Source organism: Denticeps clupeoides, chromosome 3 (genome assembly GCF_900700375.1).
Source record: "Denticeps clupeoides chromosome 3, fDenClu1.1, whole genome shotgun sequence".
In the NCBI taxonomy this organism is placed as follows: domain Eukaryota; kingdom Metazoa; phylum Chordata; class Actinopteri; order Clupeiformes; family Denticipitidae; genus Denticeps; species Denticeps clupeoides.
The window spans coordinates 9,190,282-9,214,920 of record NC_041709.1 but is presented as its reverse complement, the minus strand read 5'-3'; the positions used below and the strand labels follow the sequence as shown (position 1 = coordinate 9,214,920).

Below are 24,639 nucleotides of genomic sequence, written 5' to 3'. Positions count from 1 at the left end.
ACAAAAGTCCTTTGCTTTCCCAGCACACGTTTACATTACAAATACCAATTAAAATGTATATAGACCATTTTCACCACGTTGTTGTGTATCATTTCTATATGTGAGTGACAGCGGGAGAACCAAGACGGATCATTTATTTCAGGGAGTCAACGCTGTCTGCACCCAAGGCAAGGCGTTGATGTCCTCGGTCCACACGCAAAGTGTTGTTTTTTACGCGTTTTTTTTTAACTAGCTGGCTAACTAGCCTAGCCGCTAACTCGTCCGACACGGGACAGTGTAGTTGAGGTTAAATTCCCCACTATATTAATAACCAGGCCCCCCGGGTGATACGTCTTTAAGTTTATTTTTGTCTGTGTCTGTGACGTTACGAGTCATGGCAGAAAGACCAGAGGACCTCAATCTTCCTAATGCTGTCATCACCCGTATCATCAAGGAAGCAGTAAGTACTGATGCCAGCGTCTTCACGTTCAATCTCATGAATACTTTAATTAAAGTCATGCTTAGATCTCTTGTTTCTTGCCCCAGTAGTAGTTTTTTTCATTCTGTTCTTATCACGGTTATTTGCTTCTAGTTGCCAGATGGGGTGAACGTGTCCAAAGAGGCCAGGAGGGCAATCTCACAAGCTGCCAGTGTGTTCGTGCTCTATGCAACATCATGGTAAATAACTGACAAGCTCTGACGGGTTCACAAGCCTGGTTTCCAAATCTGCTCCCCGGGCGCCTGTCATGGCTGCCCACTGCTCACTCAGGGTGATGGGTTAAATGCAGAGGACAAATTTCACTGTGTGCACCGTATGATGTGCTGCTGTGTATCACATGTGACAATCACTTCACTTCTGTCCTGTGTAATGTTCCCTAATCGTTTTCACCTGTGTTAATTGTATAAAGCTGCCCTGTTCGTTTCTGTTCGCGGTCAGGTCTTTAAAGTTATGTTCCGTGTTCACCAGTGTCTACGTCTCGGATGTATCCCCTGTCCTGTGATTCACCATTAAACCCCTGTTCTGTGATGTCAGGTGAAAGCGTCCTTCATTCCTCGTCACTCTTCGTCCTGCTCTCCGATCACCCGCTGCGTCATGCCCGCATGGACGTGACAACTTCACATTTGTTCAGCTTGTGAGTAGGATAGACGAGGACCGCACTGTCAAACATTTGCTGGCGCCGTTTCTTATCTTGTAACACAGTGTTGAGATTGCAGCATGTTACACTAGACCGTGTGAACAGTGTTCTCCCACGTCATCAGCTTTTTACTTTTTTCGTCCTAAGTGGCATTAACTTTGCAAAGATTGCAAAAAGGAAAACTCTTAATGCTGGCGATGTAATGGCAGCTATGGAGGAGATGGAGTTTGACCGCTTCCTACAGCCCCTGCGTGAAGCCCCTTTCTACAGCCTACAAGAAAGGTCAAAAAGGGAAAAAGGAGGCTTCTGAACAGAAACTCAAAGATAAGGAGAGAAAGAGTGAAACGGAAGAAAATGACAAAAGCAGAGAAGAGGAGGAAGAACTTCACATGGAAGAAGAGCAGGATGGAGAAAATGAGTGTGAAGAGGAGGAAATTGAGAATTAAGAGCTGGTGTGCAAGTTGCAGATCTCTGTTGGCGCTCCAGAACCACCTTGGCCTTAAGAGTTGACACATTTGTTTTGGCAGTGGTTGGCGCCGATTTACTTGCTGTATTAATTAGCACAAAGTTTGGGGATTTTTTTTAATAGATGAGGTATCAGGTAGGAATTAAAGTGTTACACATTCAGAAAAGGCTTGTTTTTGGGGGACGAAGAGCCAAAATATGCTGCATGAATTACCAGCTCTTGGCATTTCTAAAAGAAATAGAAACGTAAGACGAGCCAGTTAAAGGTTTGTGTTCAAGAAAGTTGTAGGGGTTGCTCAGAGCCTCATTCCTCTTGCAATTAGGGTTCAACCTGTGTGATTAATTTACCCCCAGTTTAGTTAGTGCATCTGCTGGTGTTTGCATCAAGTTTATTTGTACCAAGCAATTTGTACTTTTGTAGTTATTTTACTTTTCTAAATAAAATGTTTATGTGTTGTATAGTCTAAGCCTTTGTCAAGTGAAGTGTCATTGTGGAACACTGCAGCACAGCACATGGTGCACACAAGATGTGTCCTCTGCTTTTAACCATCACCTTAGTGGACAAGCATGAAAGGCGGGGAGCAGTATGTGGGGACAGTGCTTTGATCAGGATTGAAACGCACAATCTTCTGATTATGGGTCTACAGTTATTAAATTTCTCCTCATTTGCATGGGAGAAACACATACTTAAAAGTAATGCATGACACACTGTCCTTTCGGCACAGAATTACCCATGTAATACCGAATACCGAACCTCCAAGGTGCCGCTGAGTGAAGCACAGTCCCCACACACTGCTCCTCAGGCGCCTTTCACGACTACCCACTGCTCAGCAATGGTGATTATTAAATGCAGAGGACAGTTTGTTGTGTGCAGTGTGCTGTGCATCACAATGACAATCACTTCACTTTCACCATAAAATTAATACAATTCTGAAAATCACATATTACACTGCCAAAGTGTTAAAAAAAAAAAAGATCCCAGTAACAGCACTCATGTTAAACTAAGGGTTAATTTTCTGATAGAAAGCCATAGAGCAAAAACCAAAACAGTAAGAGTATGCATTTGGAACAAACTACATTATATATATACATATAAAAAAAATAGCCCTTCGTGATAAATATTGTAAAATCACATAATGGGGGTTCTATGGGAATGCCGCATCCTTCAAATGCAAAGTGCATTTATTAGTCACCCCTAGAGCAAGGAAGCAAGGTACAGTCCCCACTCACTGGCCCGCAGTGACTTTCATTGCTCAAAGTGTGAAGTTCAAAAGAGGACATTTGAACGTGAAAAAGTAAATGTGTTTGTTTTTTTTTTTAATGGGTGGAGTGCAATTTTGTATTTACTTTAGTAAAAGAAGTGTGTGTGTGGGGGAGGGGGGGGGGTTACAAAGATTTGATAATTATTATAATAACCTGTGAGTTTAATAAAGTTTGAGTTTAAAGCAGCGACTTGAGCAACACCGGGGGTCTATCTGTACATGTGCCTGCTATTAAGTATTTGGCCGATATGCTGTTGTGCTCATGAGTTTGTTCTCTCTACACCAGGAGCAGAAGCAGCAGGAGAAACTCATGTTTGAACGTGAACTGGAGGTGCAGCAGAGGGAACACACACAGCTTCTCCTCCTCAGCAACTCGCACAAAGAAAATATTCAGAGAGGTAAAATGAAAACTACAAACATTATCCAGAACAATACTATTAAATAGACACATTGCATTAATAAATGACATTATGATATGTTATATTATACTGTTCAGTGACATTCAAGATGTTCCCCATTCAGGAACAGGAACGTCTGGAGAAGGGTGTGTCTAAGCAGCAGAGCGCTCAAGAGGCTGAAAGGCAAAAGATGCTGGGAAAGATCAAAGAGGCTGAGAACAGCATCATGACCCGTATTAACAGCCTACTACTGGACAACAAACAGTGAGTGAGCAGTTTTATGTAGAAGTCAGAATATGCCAGGAGAGCCAATTCATTTGGCTACATATGTACATTTGTGTGTTTTTCAGCCCTGTCATGATTATTTTAGAAAATAAAGAGAACATTTCTGTATTTCTCTTAAAAACATGTGCCCTATGAGTGCTACTACAAATTTCCTGATATATTTTATATGAAGACCTGACCATCACTGTTTGGTGCATATTGATAGAATATGGGCAGTGCTGGCATAGAGATTAAAGGAGCCACTGAGCAAAAGCAATATAAAATGTGCTAAGAAGGCCTCTCACGCATGAAAAATACTTCTTTCTAAAGCTCAATCCTTTGAAAGGACTGTTTCACACGATCAGAGATGGAGATAAATTTAGGGTGCCCCGCATATGTGCCAGCAGCGTTTCAGAACAATAACTTCTAACATCTAAAGCCCAGGTCCCCAAAATAGCACCGACCAAAACACAGCACTTTTGTTCCTTATGCACTGCCATGCTACATTATTGTGTCTAGTACTCAACTGAAATATTTTCCTAATGCTGGGGTGTTATTGTGGTTTTATCATATTTATTTTTTTAAAAGACTAAATTACTTGTAGATGCGTTTAGAATCAGCACAGTCAGCATTCACCAGTCACCACAAAAGTCCTTTGCTTTCCCAGCACACGTTTACATTACAAATACCAATTAAAATGTATTACTCCACCAACTGATTCCTGGTGACTCTGCAATAGTCGGCCTCATCACTGATGAGCTGGTGGTAGACTTCCGCAGGCACAAACATCCTGCACTGCAACCACTGAACATCCAGGGTATGGACATTGAGGCTGTGGAGAGCTACAGGTACCTTGGGGTTCATCTGAACAATAAACTGGACTGGACTCATAACTCTGTAGTGGCATCAGCCATCTTTTACGGTGTGGTCTGCTGGGGCAGCAGCATCTCCGCTGGGGACAGAAAGAGACTGAACCAGCTGATCTGGAGGGCCAGCTCTCTTCTGGGATGCCCTCTGGATCCAGTGGAGGTGGTGAGTGACAGGAGAATGGTGGCTAAGCTGTCATCCCTGTTGGACAACATCTCCCACCCCATGCAGCACTGAGCAGCTCCTTCAGTGGCAGGCTACTGCACCCGAGATGCGGGAAGGAGATGTTCAGAAGGTCTTTTCTTCCAACCGGTGTCAGACTCTATAACAAAGACCTCACAGTTGACCACACACACACAGACAAACAGACACACACTTCATATATTTTAATTATCAACTGTACAGGTGTACCCATTGCACATGCGTAGATCTCAATTGTACATTTGTAGATGTATACATATTTATTTTTTTGCTGCTATTTACCTCTGTTTTTGCTGCTTTTACTTCTGTTTCTATTCACTTTCTGCCGTAACAAATGCAATTTCCCACTTGTGGGACTAATAAAGGTTGATCTTATCTTATCTCTTCTTATACAATGCCAAAAAACTGGAATAATAAGTTGCACAACTTAAAAGTACAATTAAGAAATAATTCATTAAAGCATAAATAATACGCAGCTCCTCGTTCCAGGCAATGGTCATCTCTAAACTCTACTATTGTAACTCTCTCCTGACTGGAGCCTTTGCAGTCACCATAAAACCACTCCAGATGGTCCAAAATGTGGCAGCCCGCCTCATTTTCAACCAAATAGCCAAAACACACCCATATCACGCCCCTTCTCACCTTTCTCCACTGGCTCCTAGTAGCTGCTCGCATTTAGTTCAACCCTTGATGCTTGCCTATAGGGCTGTAAATGGAAGTGCACCCTCTTATATCAAAGTAAAGTGAAGTGATTGTCACTTGTGATACACAGCAGCACAGCACACGGTGCACATAGTGAAATTGCATTTACCTCTCCATTTAACCCATCACCCTGTGTGAGCAGTGGGCAGCCATGACAGGCGGCCACTGTCATGGCTGGGGATCTCCAATCCCAATCAACTCTGTTCTCCTTTGTTGTCCCTGGCTGGTGGAACAACTTGCCCTGCTCCATTCGACTAGCCGAGACTACTACCACCTTAAAGAAGCAGTTGAAAACCCACTTATTCAAAAAGTATTTCAGACGAATCTAACACACGCACATGCACACACACTGAACAAATAAAAAAAAAAAAGAGTCTAGCTCTTCCCTGACAAGTTAGGCCTTATCAGGGCTCATAGTTTTGTAACTCAAAATCTATAGAAACCGAATGAGAATTGCTGGTGTCTTCCTCTTGTAAGTCGCGTTGGATAAAAGCGTCTGCTAAGTAAAGTAAAGCAAATAATGCACAGTTTCAGGGAGCGACTCAGTGACGTAGGACGCCAGAGTTAAAAGGTCAAAGGGCGACCACATGGTTTGTAATATTCGAGCGGGCTCAAAACAACCCAGTTCTGACATCTTATCATGGCGTCAGCTCAGCGGGAGAACCAAGACAGATAATTTATTTCAGGGAGTCAACGCTGTCTGCACCCAAGGCAAGGCGTTGATGTCCTCGGTCCACACGCAAAGTGTTGTTTTTTACGCGTTTTTTTTAACTAGCTGGCTAACTAGCCTAGCCGCTAACTCGTCCGACACGGGACAGTGTAGTTGAGGTTAAATTCCCCACTATATTAATAACCAGGCCCCCCGGGTGATACGTCTTTAAGTTTATTTTTGTCTGTGTCTGTGACGTTACGAGTCATGGCAGAAAGACCAGAGGACCTCAATCTTCCTAATGCTGTCATCACCCGTATCATCAAGGAAGCAGTAAGTACTGATGCCAGCGTCTTCACGTTCAATCTCATGAATACTTTAATTAAAGTCATGCTTAGATCTCTTGTTTCTTGCCCCAGTAGTAGTTTTTTTCATTCTGTTATTATCACGGTTATTTGCTTCTAGTTGCCAGATGGGGTGAACGTGTCCAAAGAGGCCAGGAGGGCAATCTCACAAGCTGCCAGTGTGTTCGTGCTCTATGCAACATCATGGTAAATTACTGACAAGCTCTGACGGGTTCACAAGCCTGGTTTCCAAATCTGATCTATATAAAAATTTTGGATTACACAATGAAATAATCAGTAAATCTTCAAGTAAATCTTTTGGGAAACTGTTTGGAAGTAGAATGTTGTGTGTTACCCACATTTGTTCAGCTTGTGAGTAGGATAGATGAGGGCTGCACTGTCAAACATTTGCTGGCGCGTTTCTTCTCTTGTAACACCACACCAAAATGTTGAGATTGCAGCACGTTACACTAGACCGTGTGAACAGTGTTCTCCCACGTCATCAGCTTTTTACTTTCTTCATCCTGAAGTGCCAATAACTTTGCCATGAAGGCAAAAAGGAAAACTCTTAATGCTGGTGACGTAATGGCAGCTATGGAGGAGATGGAGTTTGACCGCTTCCTACAGCCCCTGCGTGAAGCACTGGAGGGTGAGTTTCAGGTCTGCTAAAAGTTAATTGCACCAAAGGCTCTGGTTTGGTAAAAGTATTCTTCTCTCTCTACAGCCTACAAGAAAGGTCAAAAAGGGAAAAAGGAGGCTTCTGAACAGAAACGCAAAGATAAGGAGAGAAAGAGTGAAACGGAAGAAAATGACAAAAGCAGAGAAGAGGAGGAGGAGGAGGAAGAACTTCACATGGAAGAAGAGCAGGATGGAGAAAATGAGTGTGAAGAGGAGGAAATTGAGAATTAAGAGCTGGTGTGCAAGTTTCAGATCTCTGTTGGCGCTCCAGAACCATCTTGGCCTTAAGAGTTGACACATTTGTTTTGGCAGTGGTTGGCGCCGATTTACTTGCTGTATTAATTAGCACAATGTAGAGTTTTTGTTTTTTTTTAATAGATGAGGTATCTAGTAGGAATTAAAATGTTACACATTCAGAAAAGGCTTGTTTTTTGGGGAGGAAGAGCCAAAATATGCTGCATGAGTTACCAGCTCTTGGCATTTCTAAAAGAGAGTAAGAAGAGCCAGTAAAAGTTGTTCAATGAACTAGTAGGGGTTGCTCAGAGCCTCATTCCTCTAGCAATTAGGGCTCAGCCTGTATAATTAATTTACCCCCAGTTTAGTTAATGGGTCTAATGGTGTTTGCTTCAAGTTTCTATGTACCAAGCCATTTGTACTTTTGTAGTTATTTTACTTTTCTAAATAAAATGTTTGTTGTATAGTCTAAGCCTTTGTCAAGTAAAGTGTCATTGTGGAACACTGCAGCACAGCACATGGTGCACACAAGATGTGTCCTCTGCTTTTAACCATCACCTTAGTGGGCAGGCATAAAAGGCAGGGAGCAGTATGTGGGGACAGTGCTTTGATCAGTGGCACCTTGGTGGTTCAGGATTCAAACCCACAACATTCTGATTATGGGTCTACAATTATCCAGATTAAGCAAGTGCGAATAAGCATTTAGTTGTCAGCAATCCATAAGTAATTCAGAATACAATATGGTATGTATTTCACATTTTATTAGCTCCTCTTCAAGCAGGATTAGTCCTTAAAAAGAAAAACAAAATAAATTACACGCCATTCAAGACATGAAACATCAAATTGAGGGGTGACAACCATATGTGTCTTGACACTTTAGGCCAAATTGATACAAACCAAATGAACACTATCTGTTCTTCTACACCCCCTCCCCTTGATTTTTTTAAAACCAATATGGTTCTCACCCATTAAAATTGGGAAAAAACACAAAGCGTAACCTACAGATGGGCATTCCTGCTTTCCACTGTTAATGTCATCAATGACATCATGGGGAGGACGACCATCGATGGTGCAGCCAACTGACTGAGCTGTTCCAAGGATTTCCTTGATTGTTCCTGTTTGACAAAAGGGAAGAAAAAAAAAAAAAAAAAAAAAATTCTATTAATAAAGAAAATTCTTGATTAAAAAGTTTCTTGTACCAGACCTTTCGGCACAGAATTACCCATGTATCTGGACAATTCTGCTTCCTAGAGCTGGGTCTCTATTAGCCCCCACTGGAACATACAAGTCAACCAGGAAGACAAGTATAGTGGCGGGAGGCTGTATTTTCTCTTAGATTTTGCTGCAAGTCTTACCAGAGAGCTCCCTGGCGATGGAGCGGGGCCTCATGACACGGGCAATGCTGACAATCTCATCAAAGGGGACACTGCCAGAGTGTTTAACTGAAAACATGAAGAAAGCATTTAATGACATAACTCCTTCAAGAGACACTACAACAAAACATACAGCAAACACATAAGTGTGCCAGGTCTTTCGGCACAGAATTACCCATGTGTTTGGGCAGTCCTGCTTCCTAGAGCTGGGTCTTTATTAGCCCCCACTGGAATATACAAGTCACTAGGAATGACAGGTATAGTGGCGGGAGGCTGACGTACACAAAGAGGTGAATTTAATTCAGAAAAGAAAAATACACTCACTGTTCTTGACCTTCTTCCGGTCACGAGGAGGCTCTTTCAAGGCTTTAATGATGAGAGCAGATGCAGAGGGCACCACCTCAATCTTTAAAAGCAGATAGTTACATTTACAAAAATATGTTATTAAAAGCAAAGGGCCACAAATTTATTAAATTAAATAAAAGTGAAAGTAGTTACCGCTGCCTGTCTGTTCTGGATTGTCAGCTTAACTGTGATTCTCAGACCCTTCCAGTCCCCAGTGGCCTTCGCAATGTCATCACCCACCTTCTTGGGGGACTGAAAATTAAAAGAATCGCAAGCACTATTAAATTTCTCCTCAATTGCATGGGAGAAACACATACTTAAAAGTAGTGCATGTCCCAGTCCTTTCGGCACAGAATTACCCATGTGTCTGGGCAATCCTGCTTCCTAGAGCTGGGTCTCTATCAGCCCCCACTGGAACATACAAGTCAACCAGGAAGACAAGTATAGTGGCGGGAGGCTGTTCGGGATCATAGGAGCCTGGCAAAGGCACTTACCAGACCCAAGGGTCCAATCTTAGGGGCCAGAGAAGAGGTGGCACCAACTTCTCCTCCTGTGCACCTCATGAACACTATAGAGAAGCAAAGAAAGAAAATATGAAAAAACTGAATCAAGACATTACAGGGCAGTGAATGGGCTAGCAGGTTAGACAGTGCACTAGTCATTAGCAAGTTGCCGGTTTGAATACAAAACCTCCAAAGGTGCCACATGATTGAAGCACAGTCCTCACACACTGCTTCCCAGGCGCCTTTCACGGCTGCCCACTGCTCAGCAATGGTGATTATTAAAAGTTTGTTGTGTGCAGCGCATCACAATGACAATCACTTCCACCATTAAATTAATACAATTCTGAAAGTTACATATTACACTGCCAAAGAGAGGGGGGGGGGAGGGGGGAAAAAAAATCATTTTAAACTAAGGGTTAATTTTCTGTTAGAAAGCCATAGAGCAAAAAACAAACTGTAAAAGTATGCATTTGGAACAAACTATTTTTTAAAAGCCCTTCACACAACTATAACATGGTAAATATTGTAAAAATCCCCTATAAATAAATTCCACATAATTGGGCTTCTATAGGAATGCAGCACCCTTCAAATGCAAAGTACATTCATTAAATCACCCCTAGAGCAAGGAAGCAAGTCCGGCGACTTTCATTGCTCAGTGTGAGGATAAAAAGGACATTTGAACGTTAAAAAGTAAATGTGAAGAGATTGTAGTTTTGATAAACTGCAGCACACAACGAAATGAGTCCTCGCTTTTAACCATCCCCCTTGGTGAGCAGTGGGCATCCATGACATGCGCCCTGGGAGCAGCGTGTGGGGACGGTGTGTCGCTCAAGTGGCACCATAGCGGCTAGAACCCGCAACCTCCCGATTATGGGTCAGATTCCTTTACAAAGGCCGCCACCATCTCAAAGTGTAAACAGTGTTCTGTGCGATCACAATTATAAACAGCCAAATACCAAATGTGACCATTCACACGTTCGAAGCTCATAACCCCGATATTCCTGAAAAACCGCGATCGCCACAAGTGTGCTAACATTAAGCTAAAGGCGAGCACCACGTGAGCGGCTAAAAGGGGACCCACTCAGTATATGGAACACAAATAAAGACCCCGTGTCCAGCCCTACTGAAGTACTCTTGACTTTAAAAATGAGTTCTGGCTATTTGATTTTAATTTATCGGTCCAACGAGTAGCATGCTAACGCTAGCCAGCGGGGCGCGGTACCTCGAACAATAACCAGAATGGCCATGGCTACATATAAACTTTAAAACCCCTATTTCACACATCCACTTACCTGGAAAAGGTTTTGAGACAACAAGTTTAAGACATACATAGCCTTCCACCCGTTAGCACAAAGGCACGTGTGGAAGGCCTGTTTATTTCAATTTGAACAACCAACCTCAAACGTACCAATTTTAATCTCGTTGGGGTCGAATTTGGGAGGCATGTTGCCGTGGAAGCGGAGCTCAGCTTGTCTTAAATCGGTGAGGGTGTCGGATGAACCCGGATTCGGGACGACCGATCACTGTTGCACCTTCACCACCTGAGCGAGAAAGGAGAGGAAGATGCCGGGCCGGCACGACGTTTTTATAACTTGGGAAGTCTCGCGAGAGCGACCAGGTCGTGCACGTGAACCGCGTTCTTCATACGTCATCGACAACAGTCCGGGCTGAAGAGAAGGAGGATGTAAAACAACACACAGGAGAGCGTAAAATTCTGTCACGTTGTGTTTCACGGAGAGTTGTAATAACACCAACGCCAAACGGATTGCCTCTGGAAAGTCCGTAGCTCCTGAAGCGACTGTCTACAGCCTGAACGAATCATCGTCTGAATCCCAGTCCAACCACAAGCAATTTGTAAGCCAGAGATATGATTACGTTCAATGCATTTTGCTTGTTTATAATTATTTCTGATGTATGTAATTATTAACCTGTATCCTAACGGTATCTAACTAACCTACACCGTTGTCCTTACTTGAGTAGGAATGGTAATATGCTTTATTTGACCTGTAATGAATTTAAAAGGACAGTGTGTGCGTCGGACCCCGCGGTGGACTGGGTACAGTACGCTGCGCGCCATTCACAGGGAGTCGAGCAGCGATGCCTCTTTTTCTACGGAAGAAAGCTCCAAGTGAGAACTCCAGGAAACGACTCGAGTACCAGTTGTGTTTGGTAAGCCTTTAGTTGTCTGCACTAAACAGGGTTCCGAGCTAACCTGTTCTTGACAGCTGAACATATATGCTTCTTGTGTAATGTGACCATTGATTGGGTGAAAGTAGCCTACTGGGCTAGAGAAAATGCAAAGTCACAGGTTCAATCTTTCTACCACTGTGTCCCTCAGCAGGACACCTAAACCTTTAATTTAGATTTAAATTTTAAATCTAAACTGTGACCATGTGCATTGTCAGGCAAAAGAAGCTGGAGCCGATGACATCCTGGACATTTCATGTTGTGAACTATCAGAGGTAAGGAAGGAGAGAGCCAAAATAGAAAAAAGGATTTATATCCTTACCTGAACAGCTTTTCTGTACACCACAACATTGAACCTAAATAAAGGAGCAATAATGGTATTATTGAATGAAATATTGAATACAGCACCATCTAAGTGTTCTGGATATGGCAGTGCACTTACATGCCGCAGCTATTATTAGATCATCCGAAACCTTCTTTAGACTGAAATCTTTTTGGACAGGTTCCCTCCAGTGCATTCTCCATCTGCAAAGTGTTGCAAAAGAAGGTAAGGCTACCTGGGGCATCTGTGTTTAGATTATGACATTTAGATATTTATTATTCATAAAAGTACTTTATTCGTCTGGTTTTACAATAAAACAATGCTTTCAGGTGTTTATTCTTCACGGAAATGCACTCAAGACTCTTGTGCCCAAGGGATGCTTTGTCAGCTGCCTTGTAACGCTGAAGGTTTGTTTCATGTGGCACAGTTTCTGACCTGAGTATGATTTAATTGAAAATTATTACAAAATATGAATTCCTGTTTTGTTCTTTTTGTTTTTGTATTATTTGGTATCCATTTAGGTATTAGACATACATGAAAATAAGTTGATGTCCCTCCCTGATGATATTGGCCAGCTGACATCATTGCAGGTGTTATGTGCAACAGTGTATTAAAATTAATACTTTTTCTAGAGACCTTGCAAACCAAAATGTTTTTGTTGTGTTTATTTAGGTGCTCAATTTAGAAAAAAATCTGTTAAAAGTACTTCCAGAATCAATTGGAGATCTTTGCAATTTGCAGACAATGAATGTAAGAGGTGAGTAATTTGGTTTGGATTTGTAAAATTTGGCATCCTGCTTATATATATATTTGTATATGAATAGACTTGATTTATGAGTATGATCATTAACCATGTCTAAATGTAATAGGGAACTGTCTAAGCCAGCTGCCAGTGTCAGTGGGCAGAATGAGCAGTTTGCGTACACTGGACCTTAGTGAAAACAGCATGAGAGTACTGCCCAAGGAACTGGCTAATGTCCGGACCTTAGAGGTACGTTATAGATATGGTTTATCGCACCCGAAATTTCAGATTGTGTGCTGATGCCTGCGTGCCTTTTTGACAGAGCCTGACGCTGGATACGGCTGTAATGTCTTACCCCCCTGCCTCTGTTTGCACAGATGGCACTGAGGCTGTCCAGAGGTTCCTCTGCTCAGGTTAGTGCAATTAGGAGAGGGCAGAAAACATACTTAATCAGGTAGAATTCTGCTTATTTTCATTATATTGGACATTTATTATGATGCAACAGCTAGCCTTGCGGTTTTTTATTCACTCTTCAGAAATGGGCCTAGAATACCTCCCTCCATCTCAATACCTGTTACCTGTACTGGAACATGATGGAGGGAAGGTGGATACTGACTGTGTGGATGAAGTGGACTTAAGATGGCAGGTGCTGAGGAAATTTATTTTAATAGATTTAAAATTTAAAGTATATGTTAAATGTATTTGGCTTGATAATGTTAAAATAAATATAATATAATTTAAACTGTCTTCTGTATGTTTGATGCACTTTTCTGCTATGCTTTTAGAGTAAATTCATGGACTATGAGAAGAGAAAGGTGAGTATGCTATTGAACAGGGCCGTGAAATTTTGTATTTTCTTTTAATAAAAGAAGTCTGTCTGTGTGTGTGTGTGTGTGTGTGTGTGTGTGTGTGTGCGCGCGTGTGTGTGCGTGGGGGGGGTTACTATTCTGTGTTTTATCAAGCTATATATTAAATATTTGATAATTAGTATAATCACCTGAACAGTGAACCAATTATATATTTACTTCAGATTGACAGGTTGACTAATATTTCTGACATCTGAATATGTTTGCATGGACAAATGATCATGAAATTCTTTTAGCTGTCAAACAATGGAACTATACAGAGGTCACTTGTATATTTAAAGTTGTTTATGTTTGGCTGGCTGTACTGAGTTGTTTTAATAGTGATAAACATGGAAGAGGCTTAAGGGTAAAAACAGGGTTTTTGAGTTGTATTTGTTAGCTGTGAAAGGAGGGGCAGAGGTGCATATGGTCTCTTGCTTTTGGGAATTGATGCCATGGACCAAATCTGCAATAAAAAATGAAATTACCTTGTATAAAGTGTGAGTTTAAAGCAGCGACTTGATCACCACCGGGGGTCTATCTGTACATGTGCCTGCTATTAAGTATTTGGCCGATATGCTGTTGTGCTCATGAGTTTGTTCTCTCTACATCAGGAGCAGAAGCAGCAGGAGAAACTCATGTTTGAACGTGATCTGGAGGTGCAGCAGAGGGAACACACACAGCTTCTCCTCCTCAGCAACTCCCACAAAGAAAATATTCTACTGTCTGTCAGAGAGGTAAAATGATAACTACAAACATTATCCAGAACAATACTATTAAATAGACACATTGCATTAATAAATGACATTATGATATGTTATATTATAATGTTCAGTGACATTCAAGATGTTCCCCTTTCAGGAACAGGAACGTCTGGAGAAGGGTGTGTCTAAGCAGCAGAGAGTTCAAGAGGCTGAAAGGCAAAAGATGCTGGGAAAGATCAAAGAGGCTGAGAACAGCATCATGAACCGTATTAACAACCTACTACTGGACAACAAACGGTGAGTGGGCAGTTTTGTGTAGAAGTCAGAATATGCCAGGAGAGCCAATTCATTTGGCTACATATGTATATTTGTGTGTTTTTGACATTTAGGCAGATGAAGACTGCAGAGATCCTTCAGACGTTGGAGGAGGAGCGGTGAGTTGCTCATCGATCTTGCTGAGCACCCTGGCTAACTGAATTATCTCCCCTACAAATTGATGCAATGACCTCAGAACTGCAGCAAGGAAAGATGGCCTTGTGTTTTTTTTTTTCTCTAAAGTGGTCCATATCTTCTCTTGTAGAATCCATGTGGAGCAGCTCACTGCTGTAACTCAAGAGGAGGCTGAGTCGCTGAGGAAGAAAGAAGTGGCGGGTGGGTGGGAATTGAGTATAGATTAATTTTGGAGCACTGTAATTGGCTAATATATAATGTCTTAATGTCCTTGCTTATATTAGTGTTTTATTATAGTTTCTGGTAGTGGCCCAGCTATTAAGATTTTATCTATTTTTAAAACATAATCTATTTTCTGCTTTTAAGCCAGATATAGCATTTTTTAAACACCGAGACATAAGCCCTGTCATGATTTCTCTGTATTTCTGTATTTCTCTCAAAAACAGGTGAAAAACTTTCAATTTTGAATGGCTTATACATGTAACAAATCTTAATTTGTCACTAATATTTTCATATTCTCTTTGTTCTGCTTTTCTGTAGTGGCCATGCAGAAGATGTTGTCTGAAAGCTTCGCAATGAGTTTGCTGCAAGATGCAAGTGATGCCAGAAGACAAAACCTGGTGACAGAAGCTTGCAGGAGGTCAGTGCCACAAAAAAATCATATAAAATTATGTACTTAAAACCTGTTATTAACGATCAGGTGACCAAACTAGTAAGCTGCTTCATGACGGCACTCATCTATTTCATTTCAAGCCTGAGGACCCTGGACAGAAAGTTTGAGCAGGTGTTGCTGTTGCAGCAGCTGGACAAAACCAAAGCCATCTCCCAAATCTTACAAGAGGTAAAGTTTTCAAACACTCACTCATAGACAGCCTTTTGGGAGCAGATGTGATCTGAGGATCAGTTTTAACCTGCTGTGAACTGGATGTGTCTGACATACCTCTGATGGCCCGTTTATGTTTGATAGTTTGTGGTTGTTTAGGCTTGCTGTATTGCTATGTGATGGTTGTATAATACAATGTTATCTGTGGAATATGTTTATTCTTAGACTGCCTATCATTAGTTATACATTTTGATATACTTGGGACACTGTGCCCTAGAAATTCAGGTGTGTGAACAGTGTCCTAATGTAGTTTACAAAATGTGTAGTCCAGTGCTTAAATGTAGTTCCCGTTTCCATTTGAAGTGATAGGCGGCTGAAAATCACTTGTTTCATGTCTCCCCCTGCAGGAGGAAATGCAGAAGGCAGCATTTGAAGCCTTGCATTTGCAGAAGGATTATGTGCATGGTTATATTCGTAATCAGGTACTGTATTCTGATCACTCTGGTTTGGCAGTCACTATGAGAATGACTTTTACATTAGGAATCTTATGCTAGTTTTATAAGCAAAAGTCATTGTTTTTAAATGGGTCTGTTATAAATAAAAGTTAAATGGAAAATATATATTAAATCACATTTGATTTATATTTGGATTTCAGTGACTTTGATTTTATTTCCCTTTATGAACCATGATAAATTCATGTCACTTTTAGTTGATTTAGTGGAGGGTGGTGTTTAATACAGGTATTGGAATGTCCATTCCTGCATCCATTTAAGACTCTGCTCTGTTGTTACTTGATACAGTTTATTATTGTGAATATTATTGCAGTTTTGGATTATTCTGTTTATTACTGAAATATGTCAAGTAGTGAAGTGCAGAAAATAAGATATCCTCCCATTGCTTAACAACTCTATTCCCCCTGATCTCTGTGAGTCAGCCCCTCCCGCCTGCCTTTTCATACGCTGAGTTAACACTGAATGTCATTTTATTTGCATTTTTGAACTTTTTGTGTTTTTTCTGTTTTCACTCCCCTTCACTTTTCATTCTTCATTGTATTCTCATGTCTCTAGATTAAGCTTATTGAAGCAGAGTTAATGCAACTGACAAAACTGGAGATTAAAAGGCGTAATCTGGATACAGAAAGCCTGCAGGTACGTTATGGTTGCTTGTGACCAGTTCATATAGATCATCCTTTTTGCCCCTTTCCACCTCATGCATTTGAGTTTCTCTCACTTTTGAATGACCATTGGAAAGCCCATGATAATAATAGTAAGTGAAAGTGAAGTGATTGTCATTGTGATATTCAGCACAGTACACGGTGACACAACGAAATGTGCCCTCAGCTTTTAACCTTTGTGAGCAGTGGTCAGCCATGACAGGCGCCCAGGGAGCAGTGTGTGGGGACGGTGCTTTGCCGATCGGTGCTTTGCCGACCTTGACTGATCGGGATTCGAACTACTGAATACTGGTCCGCTTCCTTAACCGCTAGGCCACCACTGCCCCAGCAAAGCTACAGAATGCTGACCTTCCAATCTAGTCAACAGGTCTAATTTCTGGTTGTGTGTGTGTGTGTGTGCTTTTGTTAGGAAGTGCTGGCGGAGCAGCGCACTGCTCTCTCAGATGCCCTACAACAGCTGCTGAAACAGAAGGACCAGCGAGAGGTGGAGCTCAGGCAGGTGTTGGTGAGTAATGAGGTGTAGTTGTATGCAGAATGAGTGCAGAATGGGGCTGCAGCACCACCTAATCAAATTCTCTTTTTATTACTCTGCCACTGGTATAAGTATGCCTCTTTCCAGATGATCAGATGGCAGTTTACTGGGATGTGCTGACTTTGTGCCTCTTCACCAGGTGGAAATGGAGTTGAAGAGTGAGTCTAATCAGCAGAACTACTGGATGATCCAATACCAGAGACTCCTGGATGCCAAACCACTGTCACTACGTATGCAGGTTGGTGCATCCTCTTCCAGTGAAATCCAGCATGTGCTTTATATGAAACATTGTTTGATCTGATTGTTATGTAATGAATTAGAATTGTGTTTTTTCTAATGACTAAAAAACATAGATCAATGAAGTGAAATTTGCTTAGACTGGACAAGAGGTGCAATATGAGAGGCAGCAAGCGAACAGTCATCTTTTTAAAGCTGATATGCTGAAACCAGAATGTACACAGGCATTTGTTAGGATCTCAGCTACTTTAACAAGGTCATGGTGGGTGGTAGTAACCTAGTGAGTAACACAATTGCATGCCTTGATGGGTTGACCGTAAGTGGGATCTACACAGTGAACTGTTTTCTATTAACTCTTCCTATGTCTGACCAGGAGGCTGGTGTAGAGAATGAGCTGGTGAATATGCTGTGTAAACTTTCGGCTCAGCACTACTTGCCAATCCTGGCTCACCACCGTATCACCAGTGAAGCACTTCGCCATATGACAGAAAGGGACCTCATCAAGGTGCATTTCAGCATCTCTTGTATGTGCTGGTGGTTGGACTGATGATATTTTTGGATAATGGATAATGTTTTTAATGTTTACAGCTTGGCATCAGTGAGGTCGGAGTTCAAAAGGCCCTTCTCAACTGGGTCAGGAATCAGTCAATCTCATCACCTAAGGGTGAGTCAGTCAGGGCCACTCCATTGTAGGATATAATTCTAACAAAATTACTGTTTTTATATGGATAGAAATACAATTATTGTTATCAATCAACAGGCTCACCCAAAGCAGTTCCACAAGGAGAAGAGGTGGGTGTGCTGCCCAGTGCCCATGTCCTGATGCCGACTCCTCCACTGACACCCAGCAGCCCTGTCACCCCCTCTGCCCCAAGCCCGGTGGACAGCCCAGGCAGCTCAGAATGTGTGGTGTGCATGGAGACTGCGGTAAGACATCCCTGTGCTATGTGACATGTCAGCGTATGTCTTGATGAAGCTTGTACAAGGCTAATTGTGGGGCAGTGGTGGCCTAGCGGTTAAGGAAGCGGCCCCGTAATCAGAAGGTTGCCGGTTCGAATCCCGATCCGCCAAGGTACCACTGAGGTGCCACTGAGCAAAGCACCGTCCCCACACACTGCTCCCCGGGCGCCTGTCATGGCTGCCCACTGCTCACTCAGGGTGATGGGTTAAATGCAGAGGACACATTTCACTGTGTGCACCGTGTGCTGTGCTGCTGTGTATCATATGTGACAATCACTTCACTTTACTTTACTTAATAGATGCTCACACACCTTTTATGACACTTACAAAGTGCCTATAATGTTGCTTAAACTGGAGTCTTGATTGATTAGTTGAGCTAGTCATGAGCTAGTCATTGAGCAAGTTTGAAGGGTGTGGCCTGTAAGGTTCTCTCAGTACGTTGATAAATAACATATATTTTTGAGATGAATAATAAATAAATGTTGTTTTTGTTGTTGACCCGTCTGTTCATCTTTTCTCCAGTCCCAGGTGATCTTCTTGCCCTGTGGTCACGTGTGTTGCTGCCAGGTGTGCAGTGATGCCCTGCAGTCCTGCCCGCTGTGCCGTGGTGACATCTCCCAGCGTGTACGCCTTTACCACGGCTGAGTGACAGAACCCACGGTGTGTCTTGGTCAGCAACTAACGCACTTTAGATGCAATCACTCCTCCATCCTGCATGAAGCTGTTAGTTTTCAAACACCCTGTTGCTCATATTCTCTGATGCCTGATGAGGGATCCTTTGTCTTATTAAATATCAAATTCATAATATGGAAAATGTAACGTGGAGAAGTCAAGAAAAGTCTTTTACTAAAGAGGTTTAAAGAGCAAGATGCTTTTTAAGTAATGAAATACATTTTGTATTCAGAGATTAGGTGACCAGAGTTCTTTTATGTGAGCATACACTTGTGTGTTAAGCAAGATATTAATAGAAGTGTGCTTAAACTAAGCCTCTTTTGAGAATTTTTTTCTATTTTACAGTGTATCGCTTAAATACAATTCCCTCTACTTCTGATGTAATAAAACTTTTATTATTTGTTGGTAACTATATAACAACCTTGCACACTGTTCGTGTTTGGCCTTGGCTTCTTATTCTTCATGGGACTGCAAACGTTGTAGAAAGGAACTATTCCATTCATTCACAGCCCATTCAGTATCTTATACCAAACGCCATAATACATTTTATTGTAAACCTGAAGTCCCCAATTAGTTGTGACAGGTCCAAAGATTGTGAGCAACACTGTTGCCAGATTAATCACATCCCGGAAGCATGTGCCTTTATATATCCCTTTAGTGTTCTAATCATCGTGCAGTTAGCATCCATCACCAAATCCATCAAAAAGATTGTTGTTGGGCCAGTGCTCAAAATAATCCTTCAATACTCCTTGCCTTAATATTCTACCCATACTAATTCTTCCTCATACACAAAATGTCAACTCTTTTCAAGTGCTCTTATTAGCAATCATGGATGCTTTAAAATCATATCGCTATTCGCAAAAACATATAGGCTTTATATTGAAACTTTTTTTAAACAACTTCATAGACTACTGAAATTGTACAATTGCTGTGAAACATATACCTTTTCAATTGTGCACACAAATGTAATTGTGAACGCTGCATGATATATAAAATTAAGCTTTACTGCAGTGAGTGCAACCTCTCCATGCAGAATACGTAGTGTTTCTTACTAAACTTTACCTGTTTAATCATGACCTCATGCATGTTTGTAGGTGATCTCATGTCTTCCTGTATTACTGGTAATATGGAAATGCTCATGTGTAATATGGAAATGCTCTTGTGTACTGTATAAATGAAATTGTTATGTCACTTACCATGGCTGTGACGTGTTTAAAGTATCTGCTAAATGTTGTATATTTACATACTTTACTCTGTCTGTATGTGTATTTGTTATATGTTGTTTTTTTGTGATCTATTTAATCTTTTTTAAAACTGCATAAATGTGTTTTTTTTTATATATCTTTGCAATTACATTGTTAACATGGTGACAAGTGTTTGGCAAATAAAAGCTCCTTACTTCACAAAAGTTTCTTGCTCTTTTTTCGGCTTTTCAGTCCCTGCAGACATACGTTTAGTCACAGAAGATACCATGCCATCATGTGGAACATTTCAACTGTCCTACCTGTGGAATTTATGGATGCTATTTGTTACGGAGGACATAGTCTCTTAGTCCTGCATGTATCATTATTGTTAATATGAAAGAGTTACACAAGTCTTTCAATGAAAGAAACTAATCTTTTACAGCTCCAGAGGAATTAAACTGTTCAGTCAAGCAACGGAGCCCTGGACATGCGTAAAAAATGTCAGGATGGATATGGCAGGCAACTCACAAATTGCAGTTTTCCCTTTCCACTGTGCTCTGCAACCTTTGCCTGCAGTTACAGTTCCATTCACTTCTAGTTATAATTTGGTTGCTACCTTCTGGGTGGATGAGAGCAGGCTAGATTTGTCAGTGTTTACAACAGAATGGTATTTCACTTGTGAGCATCCAGACTTCTCATGCTGGTCATCTTCATCTTATTTTATGTGTTCCAGCAGCTCCTGAACAAATGACTCTTCATCTCCCCCATCTCTGGTCTCATCTAGATCTTCATAACAAAAATGCAATCTACAAAAAAAGGGGCAGAGAAGGCTGTACATGCTGTGGAGGCTGAGGTCCTTTGGAGTGCAGGGGCTACTCCAAACAACCTGCTATGACCTTCTATGGTGTGGTCTGCTGGGGTGGCAACATCTATGCTGAGGATAGAAACGAGCTGGACAGGCTGATCCAGAGTACCAGCTCTGTTCTAGGATGCCCTCGGTACCCAGTTGAGACAGTGAGGATTGTAGCTAAGATGTCATCTCTCTGGGATAACTTCTCCCACCCCATGCAGGAGACTCTGACGATACTGAAAAGCTCCTTCAGTGGCGGGTTTCTGCATCCACGACGTGGTAAGAGGAGAATCAGAAAGTCTTTCTTTCCAACAGTTGATAACACATTCACTGACATTCACTGGCTATATAGTCTAATAAACATGCACATCTAGTGCACATCTAGGCAGTGGTGGCCTAGCGGTTAAGGAAGTGGCCTCGTAATCAGAAGGTTGCCGGGTCAAATCCCAATCCGCCAAGGTGCCACTGAGCAAAGCACCGTCCCCGCTGCCCACTGCTCATTCAGGGTGATGGGTTAAATGCAGAGGACAAATTTCACTGTGTGCACCATTTGCTGTGAAGCTGTGTATCACATGTGACAATCACTTCACTTTCTTCACTTCACTTACTGAATATATCTACTGAATATAATACTGAATATATCTATGTATATTCTATGTGAACATAAATACACTGCTCCAAAAAAATAAAAGGACCAGGTAAACAACACAATGTAACTCCAAGTCAGTCCAAACTCCAAATCAAACTCAACACACAATCAACTTCACATGCTGTTGTGTAAATGGAATAGACAACAGGTGGAAATTACAGGCAATTAGCAAGACGTCCCCGATAAAGGCGTGGTTCTGCAGGTGGTGACCACAGACCACTTCTCAGTTCCTATACTTTCACTCTAGTGGTAGCATGAGACGAAGTCTAAAATCCACACAAGTGGCTCAGGTAGTGCAGCTTATCCAGGATGGCACATCAATGCGAGCTGTGGCAGATTTGCTGTGTCTGTCAGCGTAGTGTCCAGAGCATGGACATGCTACCAGGAGACAGACCAGTACATCAGGAGACATGGAGGGCAACAACCCAGCAGCAGGACCACTACCTCTGCCTTTATGGAAGGAGGAACAGGAGGAGCACTGCCAGAGCCCAGCAAAATGCCTGCAACATCCTCCAGCATGTGGGCCAGTAATGGGGTGGCATTTCAATGGCTCGCCAGAGGTTGCCTGACTGCCCTTAGATACTGAGATGAGATCTTGATACACCCTGTGAGACCATTTGGGTTCCTCCTAATGCAAGACAATGCTAGGCCGCATGTGGCTGGAGTGTCAGCATTTCCTGCAAGATGAAAGCGTTGATGCTATGGACTGGCCAACTCGTTCCCCAGACCAGTTGAATCCAGTTGAGCACATCTGGGACGTCATGTCTCCCTCCATCCGCCAACGCCATGTTACACCAAAGACTGTCCAGGAGTTGGCGGATGCTTTAGTCCAGGTCTGGGAGGAAATCCCTCAGGAGACCATCCACTACCTCATCAGGAGCATGTCCAGGTGTTGTAGGGAGGTCACACAGGCACATGGAGGCCACACACCCTATTGAACCTCATTTGGACTTGATTTAAGCATATTACATCAAAGTTGGATCAGCTAATTTTTGTTGTCAGAATATTCAATGCAAAGAATATTTCATTCATTTAGGATATCTTATTTATGTGTTCTCTTTTATTTTTTGAGCAATGTACATATATACATATTAGATATGCCAGGATGCTACCTAACTTTTCATCTACAGCTGTAGTAGGAGTACAAATAAAGTGTCACAGACAAGTGGCACCTTCCTAGTTAAGAGATTTTCAGTCATCAGGGCCCAGTTATTCAAATGGTAATCTAATGGGATTTTGGATAACATGCTTGAATCTTGAAAATGGGTTGTTAAAAAAATAGAGTCCTGTTTTAAAACATTAAAACATAAGACTCTTTTGGAATAGTAAAGAGCTAAAATGTAAAAATATTTGTTTTATGTGGTGTTTTCTGCTTCTTCCAAATATGATGGCTACATGGCTGATGGTATTGTTGGCATTGTTCTTTCATAAATCAGACTATGGGAAAGTTACAAGTTAGTCTAAGTAAAGCGGAAGGTCTTGTAAAATACTCAGCAACTGTGCTGTTCTGACCTCGTGGGGAAGTTCATTCCACCACCTTGGGTATTTCCCCGTGGTTTTCTATTCCTCACTGTACTAGTCATAATTTCACATATTTTACATTGGAGCTTAACATGCCTGTTTTGGGCTGATGCCCCACTCTGAGCGGGTTCCCGCCCTGTGCCCAGTGTCCCAGGATGGGCAGCTGTGACCCTGAGCTGTAGTTAAGAATACTGGGTGTGTGAGAGAGAGAAAGATATTAACATGAACAGGTTGCAAATCAATGTTGTGAAACTATTGCAACATATAATTACTGGTAAATGCATTACAAAATAGCACAAATAACGATAAGTGAGATATCTGATCTGATAAATGCCGTAAATATCTGAAATGACTCATTAACTTGACCTTTTTTAACCTTAATTTTTTTCGTCATTTCCAACAAATTGAGTAAACACGGTGATAAAACACAGTAGCTTGAGCAGGAACTGTCATTCTCTCCGTACATATACAGTTTTGGTGTTGCTCATGAACACATTCTAACAAGTACAGGATATCACTTAAAAGGTAGGGTTGAATTATTTGTTCATATCTAAAGACTGGTTATGGTAGTGCTAATACTGAATTATTCTTCTAGATGGACCATACGTTTGCACTCTTTCTATCATTTTCATGGATTTTCAGCTTGGCTTTTGGAAATGGTATGTATCCAGTATTTATTTCTATTTATTTACTTCTGTTGTTTACCTTTAAAAAAGGTTTTTATAGCCATTAAATACATGATGCAGCCAGACTCTCACTATTTATTTCTTAATAATAATAATGTATTTGTCCAGTTCTAGAACCTGTGCACTTTTATGCAGCACATCCTGACACAATTAATGGAGCAAAAAACCCCATCATCTACACAGACATCATCCTGAATGAAGGCTCAGCTTTTAGCAGCAACTCAGGCACTTTTACTGCCCCTGTCCGGGGAATCTACCAGTTCTTCTTTTCGTTCCAGTGCTGTAGGATGGGTCAGAATAATGCCTGGTACCTACAGGTCAATGGAGAAATCAAGGTCCTTTGTCATTCCCAAATTGGTAAAGAAGAAACTGTGGGGAGTTTCTGCTCTTACACTGCTGAGCTAAAGAAAGGTGATTCTGTCTCTGTAATGCAGCAAGAGGGCTGCTCCTGGGCAACTGCCTCCTCTAGGACAACAACCTTCTCTGGTTCACTGTTGAATGAATTAAGAAATTAATATAATGACAATATAATGTCATAAAAGGACCTTCTCAGACCTTTACTCTTGTTTTGACTCTGTATTGCATAAACTTACATAAACTATTATTCTCTGTAACACATTCAACTGTTATGTGTTTTATGTTGGAAATACAACCAACCTACAATAAAGTCAAGATGAAGAACATCCATTTCATGCTTTTAT

At 41.6% G+C, this 24,639-nt stretch overlaps 3 protein-coding genes, 1 long non-coding RNA gene, 3 other non-coding genes and 1 pseudogene across 8 annotated transcripts; 4 read left to right on the top strand and 4 right to left on the bottom strand.

Moving 5' to 3' along the window:
* Positions 1 to 185: 185 nt before the first annotated feature.
* Positions 186 to 1,932, top strand: LOC114786141 (DNA polymerase epsilon subunit 3-like; annotated as a pseudogene).
* Positions 1,933 to 6,190: 4,258 nt separating this feature from the next.
* Positions 6,191 to 7,651, top strand: pole3 (polymerase (DNA directed), epsilon 3 (p17 subunit)). The gene is made up of 4 exons (XM_028973006.1): positions 6,191 to 6,256; positions 6,389 to 6,474; positions 6,798 to 6,916; positions 6,992 to 7,651. Exons 1-4 carry the CDS (start codon positions 6,191 to 6,193, stop codon positions 7,174 to 7,176), a joined length of 456 nt encoding a protein of 151 aa, XP_028828839.1. The 3' UTR covers positions 7,177 to 7,651.
* Positions 7,652 to 7,920: 269 nt separating this feature from the next.
* On the bottom strand, positions 7,921 to 10,973 carry rpl12 (ribosomal protein L12). Its single transcript, XM_028973005.1, has 7 exons — positions 10,809 to 10,973; positions 9,392 to 9,465; positions 9,051 to 9,149; positions 8,877 to 8,958; positions 8,535 to 8,621; positions 8,182 to 8,294; positions 7,921 to 7,968 (listed from the first exon to the last, which is right to left on the bottom strand). The coding sequence occupies exons 1-7, from the start codon at positions 10,843 to 10,845 to the stop codon at positions 7,963 to 7,965; spliced, it is 498 nt and encodes a 165-aa protein (XP_028828838.1). The 5' UTR covers positions 10,846 to 10,973; the 3' UTR covers positions 7,921 to 7,962.
* LOC114787242 (small nucleolar RNA SNORA65) lies at positions 8,371 to 8,496 on the bottom strand. The gene has a single exon (XR_003749372.1). It is a non-coding gene; the product is annotated as a small nucleolar RNA SNORA65 (small nucleolar RNA).
* Positions 8,697 to 8,822, bottom strand: LOC114787244 (small nucleolar RNA SNORA65). Its single transcript, XR_003749374.1, has one exon. It is a non-coding gene; the product is annotated as a small nucleolar RNA SNORA65 (small nucleolar RNA).
* Positions 9,226 to 9,351, bottom strand: LOC114787241 (small nucleolar RNA SNORA65). The gene has a single exon (XR_003749371.1). It is a non-coding gene; the product is annotated as a small nucleolar RNA SNORA65 (small nucleolar RNA).
* Positions 10,974 to 11,049: 76 nt separating the features above from the next.
* On the top strand, positions 11,050 to 20,451 carry lrsam1 (leucine rich repeat and sterile alpha motif containing 1). Of its 2 annotated transcripts, none has more exons than XM_028972963.1 (25): positions 11,050 to 11,254; positions 11,428 to 11,569; positions 11,806 to 11,862; positions 12,090 to 12,134; positions 12,239 to 12,316; positions 12,431 to 12,499; positions 12,582 to 12,666; positions 12,779 to 12,900; positions 12,974 to 13,064; positions 13,188 to 13,297; positions 13,437 to 13,466; positions 14,111 to 14,233; positions 14,358 to 14,497; positions 14,590 to 14,634; positions 14,781 to 14,851; positions 15,191 to 15,290; positions 15,404 to 15,491; positions 15,881 to 15,955; positions 16,541 to 16,621; positions 17,057 to 17,152; positions 17,319 to 17,417; positions 17,790 to 17,921; positions 18,005 to 18,080; positions 18,177 to 18,343; positions 18,899 to 20,451. In XM_028972963.1, exons 2-25 carry the CDS (start codon positions 11,498 to 11,500, stop codon positions 19,019 to 19,021), a joined length of 2,175 nt encoding a protein of 724 aa, XP_028828796.1. In that variant the 5' UTR covers positions 11,050 to 11,254; positions 11,428 to 11,497; the 3' UTR covers positions 19,022 to 20,451. The 2 variants fall into 2 exon arrangements, with proteins under 2 accessions (XP_028828796.1, XP_028828795.1); XM_028972962.1 differs by having other exon boundaries at positions 11,423 to 11,569.
* Positions 20,452 to 23,646: 3,195 nt separating this feature from the next.
* On the top strand, positions 23,647 to 24,623 carry LOC114786142 (uncharacterized). Its single transcript, XR_003749167.1, has 3 exons — positions 23,647 to 23,777; positions 23,848 to 23,911; positions 24,047 to 24,623. It is a non-coding gene; the product is annotated as an uncharacterized LOC114786142 (long non-coding RNA).
* The last annotated feature ends 16 nt before the right edge of the window (positions 24,624 to 24,639 follow it).